General features: G+C 44.2%; 1 protein-coding gene across 1 annotated transcript; it reads right to left on the bottom strand.

Moving 5' to 3' along the window:
- Nucleotides 1-8,123: 8,123 nt before the first annotated feature.
- LOC110599764 (secreted RxLR effector protein 161-like) lies at nucleotides 8,124-8,705 on the bottom strand. The gene has a single exon (XM_021736334.1). The coding sequence runs from the start codon at nucleotides 8,703-8,705 to the stop codon at nucleotides 8,124-8,126; it is 582 nt and encodes a 193-aa protein (XP_021592026.1).
- Between the last annotated feature and the right edge of the window lie 2,538 nt (nucleotides 8,706-11,243).

The raw sequence follows: 11,243 nt of genomic DNA, 5'->3' as shown, positions 1-11,243 counted from the left end.
AGGTTTTCAACATCCGAGATTCCACCGGACGGTAGGAATTCCGATACCGGAGTCTAGCCGGGTATTACATTCTCCCCCCCTTAAGAACATTCGTCCCCGAATGTTCCTCAACTAGTACATGCATAGCAAAACAACATAACATACATACATAACACATAGCACACAAGGATACTAACCTCTAAAAGAGATGGGGATATTGCTGGAGCATGGACTCCCGTGTCTCCCAGGTGCATTCTTCCATATTGTGGTGGTTCCATAGGACTTTCACCATCGGGATTTCCTTGTTTCTTAGCTTTCTGATCTGGGTGTCTATGATCCGCACTGGCTGCTCAACATAGGTGAGATCCTCTTGGATCTCCACATCAGGCTCACTAAGAACCTTGCTCGGATCTGACACAAATTTCCTCAACATTGAAACATGGAAAACCGGATGGATTCTTGCCATTGAAGCAGGCAAATCTAGCTTGTACGACACATTCCCAATCTTCTGCAAGATTTCAAAGGGTTCGATGTATCGTGGAGCTAGTTTACCTTTCTTCCCAAAACGAACCACTCCTTTCATTGGAGACACCTTGAGCAATACCAGATCCCCCTCCTGAAACTCTACCTGTCTTCTGCGGATGTCTGCATAACTCTTCTGTCTGCTTGCAGCAGTCTTGATTCTCTCTCTGATTATGGGTACTACCCTGCTAGTGATCTCTACTAGCTCAGGCCCTGCCAAGGCCTTTTCTCCAACTTCCTCCCAGCAAACAGGTGACCTGCACTTCCTCCCATATAAAGCTTCATATGGAGCCATCCCGATGCTAGCATGATGGCTGTTATTGTAGGCAAACTCCACCAAAGGTAGATGTTGCCTCCAAGAACCGCCAAAGTCCAGCACACACATTCTAAGCATATCCTCGATAGTCTGGATGGTCCTTTCTGACTGTCCGTCAGTCTGGGGGTGGAAGGCAGTACTGAAATCCAACCTAGTACCCATGGCATCCTGCAGACTCCGCCAAAACCTGGAGGTGAACTGGGGTCCTCTATCTGACACTATAGAAACAGGAACCCCATGCAGCCTGACGATCTCATCTACATATACTTGCGCCAACTTGTCCACAGAGTAGCTACTCCTGACAGGGATGAAGTGAGCAGATTTGGTGAGTCTGTCCACAATCACCCATATGGAGTCCAATCTGTTGGACGTTGCCGGTAACCCCACTACGAAATCCATAGCTATATTCTCCCATTTCCACTCTGGAATAGGTAGCGGGTTAAGCATTCCAGCCGGCTTTTGATGTTCCAGCTTCACCCTCTGACATACTTCGCAGGCGGACACAAACTGTGCCACTTCTTTCTTCATCGCTGGCCACCAATACACCTTCTTCAAATCTTGATACATCTTGGTGGCCCCGGGGTGAATGTTGTATCTTGCATTATGAGCCTCTCTCATAATGTCTCCCTTTAGCCTTATGTCATCTGGTACACATAAACGATTCCCATAGCGGAGGATTCCCTTGCTGTCAAATCTGAACTCACTATCTTTGTCTGACTGAACAGTCCTGGCAATCTTTACTAACTCTGGGTCCTCATGCTGTTTCTGAGCCACCTGCTCCAGAAACACGGGTGTCACTTTCATCTGAGCAACCAAGGCACCTGTACCAGACAACTCCAACTGTAGACCTTCATCAATGAGTTTGTAAAACTCCTTCACCACCGGTCTCCTCTCTGCCGTGATGTGGGATAGACTGCCTAGTGACTTCCGGCTTAGGGCGTCTGCCACGACATTCGCCTTACCCGGATGATACTGAATCTTGCAATCATAGTCACTCAGCAGCTCTACCCATCTCCTCTGTCTCAAGTTCAAATCTCTTTGACTCAGGATGTACTGCAGGCTCTTATGATCTGTAAAGATCTCACATTTTACCCCATAGAGGTAGTGCCTCCACATCTTGAGTGCAAAGATTACTGCTGCCATCTCAAGGTCATGCGTGGGGTAATTCAACTCATGCTTCTTCAGCTGCCTAGACGCATAAGCAATCACCCTCTCATTCTGCATCAGTACACAACCCAGTCCCACACGGGACGCATCACAAAAGACTGTAAAGTCCTCATCACTAGATGGCAGAGCTAAAACTGGTGCTGAAGTTAACCTCTTCTTAAGCTCTTCAAAACTCTCTTCGCACTGGTCGGTCCACAGAAACTTCTGATTCTTCCTGGTTAGTCTGGTCAGAGGAGCTGCTATTTTCGAGAAGTCCTGAACGAACCTCCTGTAGTAACCTGCCAAACCCAAGAAACTCCTGATTTCCGCTACTGAAGTGGGTCTAGGCCAATTAGCCACAGTTTCTGTCTTCTTGGGGTCCACCTCTATCCCATTCTCTGACACTACATGCCCCAAGAACGAAATGCTCCTCAGCCAGAACTCACATTTAGAGAATTTGGCATACAAGCCATGTTCCCTCAAGGTCTGTAGAACCAACCTCAGATGATGGGCATGCTCCTCTGCATTTCTGGAATACACTAAGATATCATCTATGAAGACAATAACGAAGTGATCCAGGTACTGGCTAAACACTCTATTCATGAGATCCATGAATGCTGCAGGGGCGTTGGTTAACCCAAACGGCATTACAAGGAACTCAAAATGCCCATATCTGGTCCTGAAAGCCGTCTTTGGCACATCCTCTTCCCTGATCCTCAACTGATGGTACCCAGATCTCAGATCTATTTTGGAGAAACAACCCGCTCCTGCTAGCTGGTCGAATAGATCGTCGATCCTTGGCAAAGGGTACTTGTTCTTGGTAGTGACTTTGTTCAACTGCCTGTAGTCGATACAAAGTCTAAGGGATCCATCCTTCTTTCTCACGAACAAAACTGGAGCACCCCAAGGTGAGGTACTCGGTCGGATGAAGCCCTTGTCTACCAGCTCTTGCAACTGTTCCTTCAACTCTTTCAATTCTGCTGGCGCCATCCTGTAGGGAGGGATAGAGATCGGTCGGGTTCCAGGCATCAGTTCTATCTCGAACTCTATCTCCCTAGCAGGTGGTAAACCTGGCAGCTCGTCTGGGAAGACGTCTAGAAACTCTCTAACCACTGGCACCGAGGCGGGTTCTCTAACCTGACTGTTAAGCTCTCTCACATGAGCCAAATACCCCTGACATCCCCTCCTAAGCAACCTACGAGCCTGAAGAGCTGATATCAGACCTCTAGGTGTACCCCTCTTGTCTCCTCTGAAGACAACCTCAGACCCATCCTGACCTCTGAACCTGACTACCTTGTCTCTGCAGTCCAAGGTAGCACCATGGGTAGATAACCAGTCCATCCCTAGAATGACGTCAAAATCTGTCAAGTCTAGAACCACAAGGTCGGCGGACAAGCATCTTCCCTCAACAAACACAGGACTACACTGGCAGACTGACTCTGCCACTGATGGATCACACTTGGGTCCACTGACCCAGAGAGGACACTCTAACTCAGAGATCATCAACCCTAACCTCTGGACGGCTCTCGGAGCAATAAAAGAATGAGATGCACCAGGGTCCATCAAGGCATACACATCTGAACAACCAATGACTAAATTACCTGCCACCACGGTGTTAGATGCATCTGCCTCCTGTTGAGTCATCGTGAAGATCCGTGCTGGAGCTGATGGACCTTCACCTCTGAACCCCGCTGAAGAAGAGGCTGCCCCTCTCCCTCTGCCTCTGCCACTGGCCTGCGTCATGGCTGGAGCTGCTGGCTGCGCTACACTGCCTAAAGCTGTCTGCTGGGACTGAGCCATCGGGGCTGCTCTTGGACAATCTCGAGACATATGCCCCTCCTGACCACATCTGTAACAGGCCGTCGTCCCAAACCGACATACTCCCCTGTGTGGCTTACCACACCTTGCACAAACTGCATTATCCGCGCCAGAGCTTGAGCCACTCCCTAGTCCCAGACTGGACTTAACCTTGTTCCAAAACTTGTTCTTCTTCAACTTCTTGGTGGTACTGCTCCACCTCTTGCTGCCTGAAGCTGCTGCACTAAAAGAAGAAGAGCCTGGGGTCTTAGAACCAGAAGGCTGTGCCACTGACTGCTTAACTGTTCCCTGAACGATGGCACTGGCCTCCATTTTCTGGGCCATATCCACTATGGCATGGAAGCTCTCCCTATCTGCTGACTGGATCAAGGAGGAATATCTGGAGTGGAGTTTCATGATATACCTCATTGACTTTTTCTGATCCGTGTCAAGGCTTTGCCCTGAAAAAGGCAACAGCTCCAAAAATCTGTCTGTGAACTCCTCTACTCCCATCTCATCAGTTTGCCTCAACTGCTCAAACTCAATCATTTTTAGCTCCCTCGAGCTATCGGGGAAAGCCCATCCCGCAAACTCGTTTGCGAACTCTTCCCAAGACATGCTATCCACTTTCGGGTTCACATAATTCTTGAACCACTCTCGTGCCTTCTTGCACTTAAGTGTGAACCCAGCCATCTGAATGGCTCTACTATCATCAGCCCCAATCTCATTTGTAATCACCTTGACCCTCTCCAGATACACAAACGGGTCATCCCCTTTTTCATATTGGGGAGCACCCAACTTCATGTAGTCTGTCATCTTGACCTTGCTCCCACTGGCTGAGCTAGGTCTAGGAGGTTGAGTAACTGGGGCTGCTGGTTCTGCTGGAGGAGGAGGTGTAGCATCCCCTGGGGTAGGGTTTGCTGGATTTGGATAGTAAGGTGGTGGTGGATACATTGGGTACTGTGAATATGGTGGGTAGTAGGGTGGGTATGGCATCTGTGTGGGATAAGGGCTAAAGTTGTGGTAGTCCAATGTGCCTCCCATCGAATACCCAGGGTTTTGTGAGAAGGGTGGGTAGTAAGGTGGCTGAACAAATTCCGAGGCCTGAGTGCCTCCTTGGGATTCTCCCATTCCTTCTTCTGACATACTGACTCCCAGACTGCCATCCCTCCTCTGCTCTACATCCATATCATCCCCCATATCCTCTGATGCTCCTCCCTGAACTGTTCCTCTGACTGATCTGCTTCTACCCAGATCCAAAGACCTTCTAGGGTCCCTTACTGCTCTGTCCCTGTTGGACCTGCTGGACATTGCCCTAGGCAATGTAGGAGGACGGGCACTCATGCCCTCATCCTTAGGTGGCACTCCAGTCAATCGTGCAGATCGACGAGTTCCTCTCATCCTGTTTTCTGGAAAACAGCACACATCACATAAACATTAGCATCATATGGTTCATGTGGGCACACATGAACCCTCATCACATACATCACATATCATAGCATATCATTAATGCACATGCCTATTATCATGGCATTTCACATCATCATACAAGACAGGACTCCACATCCTATCCTAATGGACATGATCTCTCCTATTGTGCTTGACCTTCTATAACCTCTATGAGCCCGACACTCTAGGTCCGACCATATGAACCTAGGGCTCTGATACCATTCTGTAATGACCCGAAAATCGAACCGCTACCGGCGCTAGGATCCGGGTCGACTTAAGGCCGCCGGGATCCATAGCAAGCCTAACATGAAACCTGTGAACCTGTTTAATCCCATACATGATCAACAATCATACATAAAGATTAAAACTTTCCTTTCCATCATACACCATACTCAACCTGTGCATGCACTAAACATAACATAACTTAAACATTAATCCCTCAGTGGGATCTCATCATTGCCCAAGTGGGCGATACATCACAAGTTGAGTTGGTTAAACATAAACATCAATAGACATTAAGATCATGTATCAACAAGGGATTACAATACTCATAGGGTCAAGCACAACTATAACCTCAATATACCTCATTACATAACATACTATAATCTCTTACATTACATCATAGTACAATTATCATGTCCACAATCTAACTTATTACATAAACATGCTTCAAAACTCTGGCTGACCTCCTGGTCTACCCTGTACCTGCATATCTGGGGTTAGGGGAGAGGGGTGAGCTACAAAGCCCAGTGAGCAGAATAGTAAAACATTTAAAACCTATGATAACATGAAATGCATCACATCACAGCTAATCACATCAAGGATGAATTTGTCACCAATAGTCCTCTACACATTCCAATAGTGCCAGGGGCGTAGAATGGGCCTCACTGGTCTTTCTCTTACATACATAACATAACATAACATTCCATAGTGCCAGGGGCGTAGAATAGGCCTCACTGGTCTTTCTCTTACATAGTGCCAGGGGCGTAGAATGGGCCTCACTGGTCTTCTGTACCGTATCATCATCATATCATAACATAGGAGGACTAAAGGATCATTCAACATTCATCCGCATCATCAACATAATATGCAATGCAACATATTCGTGAATTCTAATGCAAGTACCCTATTATATCTCATGGCATTCATGATGCGTGAATCATGCTAAAACTGATTTATTTATTTAAAAGCATAAGAGTTATTCCACTCACCTCTGGGTAGCTCTGACCAGACACTGGGGCAGCAGACTTACTGCTGGGGTCCTCGGTTCCTCGGGTCCGAACCTACACAGGTGGACTCAAATGAGGGACCAAACATACTAGAACATAACTCTAAAAACATCCCCCAAAAACCCCCTAAAACATCTCAAAACATCCATGCAAGACATGCAAAGAAAGGCTGGACAGGGCACTTTCGGCGGCACCTTCGGCGGCCGAAAGTCCCAGACAGATCCGAAAGTCCTCTTTCAGGGGCAAGCTTCGGCAGCCGAATGCTGCCTCCACAAAGGGGGGTTCGGCGGCCGAAAGTTCCTTCGGCTGCCGAACCTGGTTTCTCCCAAATGGGCAGAAACTTGGCTCAAACGAGCCTCTTGCCTCCCCAAGCCTCAAATCATGCATAAACTTGTTCTAAAACATGCATACATATTATACATTACACCTAGGGGTCTCAAACTAGCATATACCCCAACTACAACACTTCAAACACACATCAACAACATACATTGTCCATAAATCACATAAAACCTAACATAGCTCAACTAACTTAAACATGTATTTCTACCCCATAAAACTTCATAAAACTTGTTTAAAACATACATTGAGCTTAAGATCGGCTCTTACCTCTTGGAGATCGAGAAAGAGACGACCAAAACTCAGAGATCCAAGCAAATGAGCTCCTGAGTTTCCAAAGCTCCAAACTTGTTTAAAATGCTCAAAACTTGCAATGTGAGGTTAAAACTCAAGAAAAATGGAGGAGATTTGAAGAAAGAACACAAGATTTGGGGAGAGGGAGGTCGAAAGCTAGCTGTGGCCGAAAATGGGAGAAAGTTCCCCCCATTTCGGCTAAGTGACCCATTTATAGGTGGCTGGCCAGGCCACGTTCGGGGGCCGAAAGTGCTTCCGCATGCATGCCATGTTCGGCGGCCGAACTTGAGTTTCGGCGGCCGAACCTGGACTTCCCTCACTCATGCTTTCGGGGGCCTAACATGCCTCCAAAACGCATGCATGTTCGGCGGCCGAACTTGACTTTCGGCGGCCGAACTTGACTTTCGGCGGCCGAACCTGGGTTTTCCTCCAAAGACTTTTCATACAAAACTCATGTAAAAACATACTTAAAATTATTAAAAACATGAAAACATATCATAAAAACATACTTTTACCCTTCTAGAGGTTTCCGACATCCGAGATTCCACCGGACGGTAGGAATTCCGATACCGGAGTCTAGCCGGGTATTACACTTTCTAATATTAAAAAAACATAATCCCACCAAATCTGGAATGAAACAGAGTTTCTGATACAGCAGATACAGCAGAAACCAAAGTGCAATAACCAAAGGATAAAACTTAACAAAAATACAAAATATTTCTAACTAGTTTCCAACTACAATCTCAACTAGACTAACACTCCTCCTTAAGATTGTTTTTGGAAACACCAAGCAAGGATTTCATGAACTCAAGTTTTGCTCTTGGTAATGCTTTTGTAAAAATATCAGCCTGCTGCAAATTTGAAGTGCAATGGACCAGCTTGATTTCTCCATTCTTCTCAGCTTCTCTCAAAGCATGAAACTTCACATTAATGTGCTTGGTCCTACCATGCTGAACTGGATTTTCAGCTATGGAAATAGCTGATTTGTTGTCCACAAAAATAGTTGTAGGTTCCTCTTCAGGTTGTTGTAAATCAAATAAAATTTTTCTTAACTAAATGGCTTGATTGGCAGTAGATGCAGCTGCAACAAACTCTGCTTCTGCTGTGGATTGAGCAATAATGTCTTGTTTCCTTGAATTCCAAGTGAAGGCTCCAGACCCAAAGGAAAAAACATAACCAGAGGTGCTTTTATAATCATCCAAGCAACCAGCCCAATCACTATCTGAATAGCCAATCAAAGTAGCATCCTCAACATTGGTATAATAAATACCATAGTTTGCAGTACCTTTCAAATACCTGAGGACCCTTTTAGCAACACCAAAATGCTTCTGACTTGGAGATTGCATGAATCTAGATAAAAGACTAGCTAAAAACATCAAATCAGGCCTTGTAGCAGTCAAATACAACAAGTTGCCAATTAGACTTCTGAAAGTAGAACCTTCTACTTTTGGTTCCCCATCATCTTTATGAAGCTTCTCATTCAGTACCAATGGAGTTGCAACTGATTTGCAATTCTCCATACTGAATTTCTTCAATATATCAAGAGCATATTTGTGCTGAGAGATGAATATTCCACTTTCAGATTGGTCGACTTCAATGCCAAGAAAATACTTCATCAAACCAAGATCTGACATTTCAAATTCATGCATAACCCTTTCTTTGAATCTTTAAATTTCCTCTAAGTTGTCTCCTGTTACCAATAAATCATCAACATACAAAGAAACAATAAGCAAACTCTTGCCTTTGGTGTGCTTCACATATAAAGTGGGCTCATTAGGACTTCTTTGAAAGCCTTGATCAAGTAAATGAGAATCCATTCTGCTGTACTAAGCTTTTGGAGCTTGTTTTAACCCATACAAGGCTTTATTAAGCTTGTAGACATGATCTTTACAACCAGCAATTTCAAATCCTTCAGGCTGTTCAACAAAGATTTCTTCCTCTAAGTTGCCATTGAGGAATGCAGACTTGATATCCAAGTGAAAAATCTTTCATTTGTTTTGAGCAGCAAGTGCAATCAGCAATCTCACAGTATCATGCCTTGCAACAGGAGCAAATGTGTCTCCATGGTCAATACCAGGGACTTGAGCATATCCCTTAACAACTAGTCTTGCTTTGTACTTGAACACACTTCCATCAGGATTTAATTTAACTCTGTATACCCATTTAACTCCAATGACCCTCCTATTCTGAGGTCTAGGGGTAAGAATCCAAGTTTCATTCTTGTTAATCATCCCAATCTCCTCCTGCATTGCAGCTATCCATGCATCATTGGTTGAGGCTTCAACATAGTTTGAAGGTTCTGAAATAGCCAGGTTACAACTCTTATAAATCTCAACAAGAGATTTGGTTTTTAGTGGAGGTGAATCAACATCAGAATCTGTATCGAAATTAGAATCTGATTCTGGAACTACAGGAACGGTTCTAGTTTTCTGCTGATCTGAACAACAATACTCAACTTGATTTGTTTTCCAATTCCAATAAGCATCTTCATCAATCTTCACATTCCTACACACAACCACCTTCTTGGCTTCAACTTTGTACACTCTATAACCCTTCGATTGAGCTGCATAACCCAAAAAGATACCAATTTCTGCCTTATCATCAAGCTTGCCTCTCTTTACTGCAGGAATATGGATGTAACAAGCGGAACCAAACACTTTCACGTGTTTTGCTGATGGTTTTGAACCAAACCAAGCCTCCACAGGTGTCATTCCTTGCACTGACCTTGTAGGAAGCCTGTTGAGAAGATATACAGCTGTATGTATAGCTTCTGCCCAGAAATTCTTTGGTAATTTCTTCTCAATCATCATGCATCTAGCCATCTCCATTACTGTTCTATTCTTCCTCTCTGAGACACCATTTTGTTCAGGAGAATAACTAACTGAAAATTGATGCTTGATTCCCAAATCTTCACAGAATTTGTTAAACTCACCAGAAGTATACTCAGTACCATTATCTGATCTCAAAGTTTTTAATTTGCAGCTACTTTGCCTTTCAACAAGAGCTTTAAATTTTTTAAATATTGAAAAAACTTGAGATTTGTTGGTGAGAAAATAAACCCAAGTCATCCTTGTCAAATCATCAATAAAGAGGATGAAATACAAGTTGTTACTCATGGAAGCTGTCCTCATTGGTCCACATACATCAGTATGAACCAATTCCAGCTTTTTCTTGGCTCTCCATGTTTCATTATTAGGAAAAGATTGTCTATGAGACTTGCCAAGTTGGCAATTTCCACATACACTACCATCAAGAAAAATTTCAGGCATATCTCTAACCATTTCTTTATTTTGCATGTATTTGAGAGAATTCAAGTTGTAGTAGCCAAATCTTTTATGCCACAAATCAGATTCAGCATTTCTAGCAATATATGAGGTGTGTTGTTGAACTGAATTCCAATTTAAAGGAAAGCTATTATCCACCATATTAACTTTAACAATTTCAGCACCATGAGAGTCAAAAATGGAGCACACATTGTCTTTGAATGACAAGGAATAACCCTTCTTCATCATTTGAGCAACACTAAGCAAGTTTTGATCTAAACTAGGAATGAAAAGAACATTAGGAACTAGTTTGATACCTTGCTTAGTTTGAATATATATTGAACCCTTGCCTTGAGACTCCACAATTTCTCCATTTCCAAGCTTTACTTTGACCCTCACTGATTTATCAATGGAAGAGAACAAGCTTTCATCTCTTGCCATGTGACAAGTGCAACCACTATCCACAAGCCAAGTGTGTCTGCAACCAGTATTTGAGGAGTGTGTAACAGCAAAAATATGATCATCACATTGAGCTTGATCATCATGGTAATTAAGTTGTTGTGTAGGTTGCTGGTTATGATTTTGGTTTTGCCTATATTGCTTGAGTCTGCAATTTTTATCAACATGACCCAGCTTCTTGCAATAACCACATTGTGGTGGCTTAACTCCACTCTTTTGCCAGCAATCTTTCTCAAGATGGTTGGTTTTGTTGCAAGTAGGACAAGGTGGGAAATTTGCTCTTCTACCTCCCTTCCTTCTATTTGCATGTTGCTTGCCCTTGTTAAAAGAATTACTTGCAGGTTTCTTTACTTCTTCAACTAGCTTGCCCTTTTGCTTCACAAGAAAAGCTTCCTCTGAGGATTCCTCCATTCTGAATGTCCTCCTTTGCTCAAGAGCTTGTAGAGCATT

Source organism: Manihot esculenta, chromosome 14 (genome assembly GCF_001659605.2).
Source record: "Manihot esculenta cultivar AM560-2 chromosome 14, M.esculenta_v8, whole genome shotgun sequence".
In the NCBI taxonomy this organism is placed as follows: Eukaryota; Viridiplantae; Streptophyta; class Magnoliopsida; order Malpighiales; family Euphorbiaceae; genus Manihot; species Manihot esculenta.
Note: the sequence above shows the minus strand (reverse complement) of the source record. Positions and strands in the feature narration are given on the sequence as shown.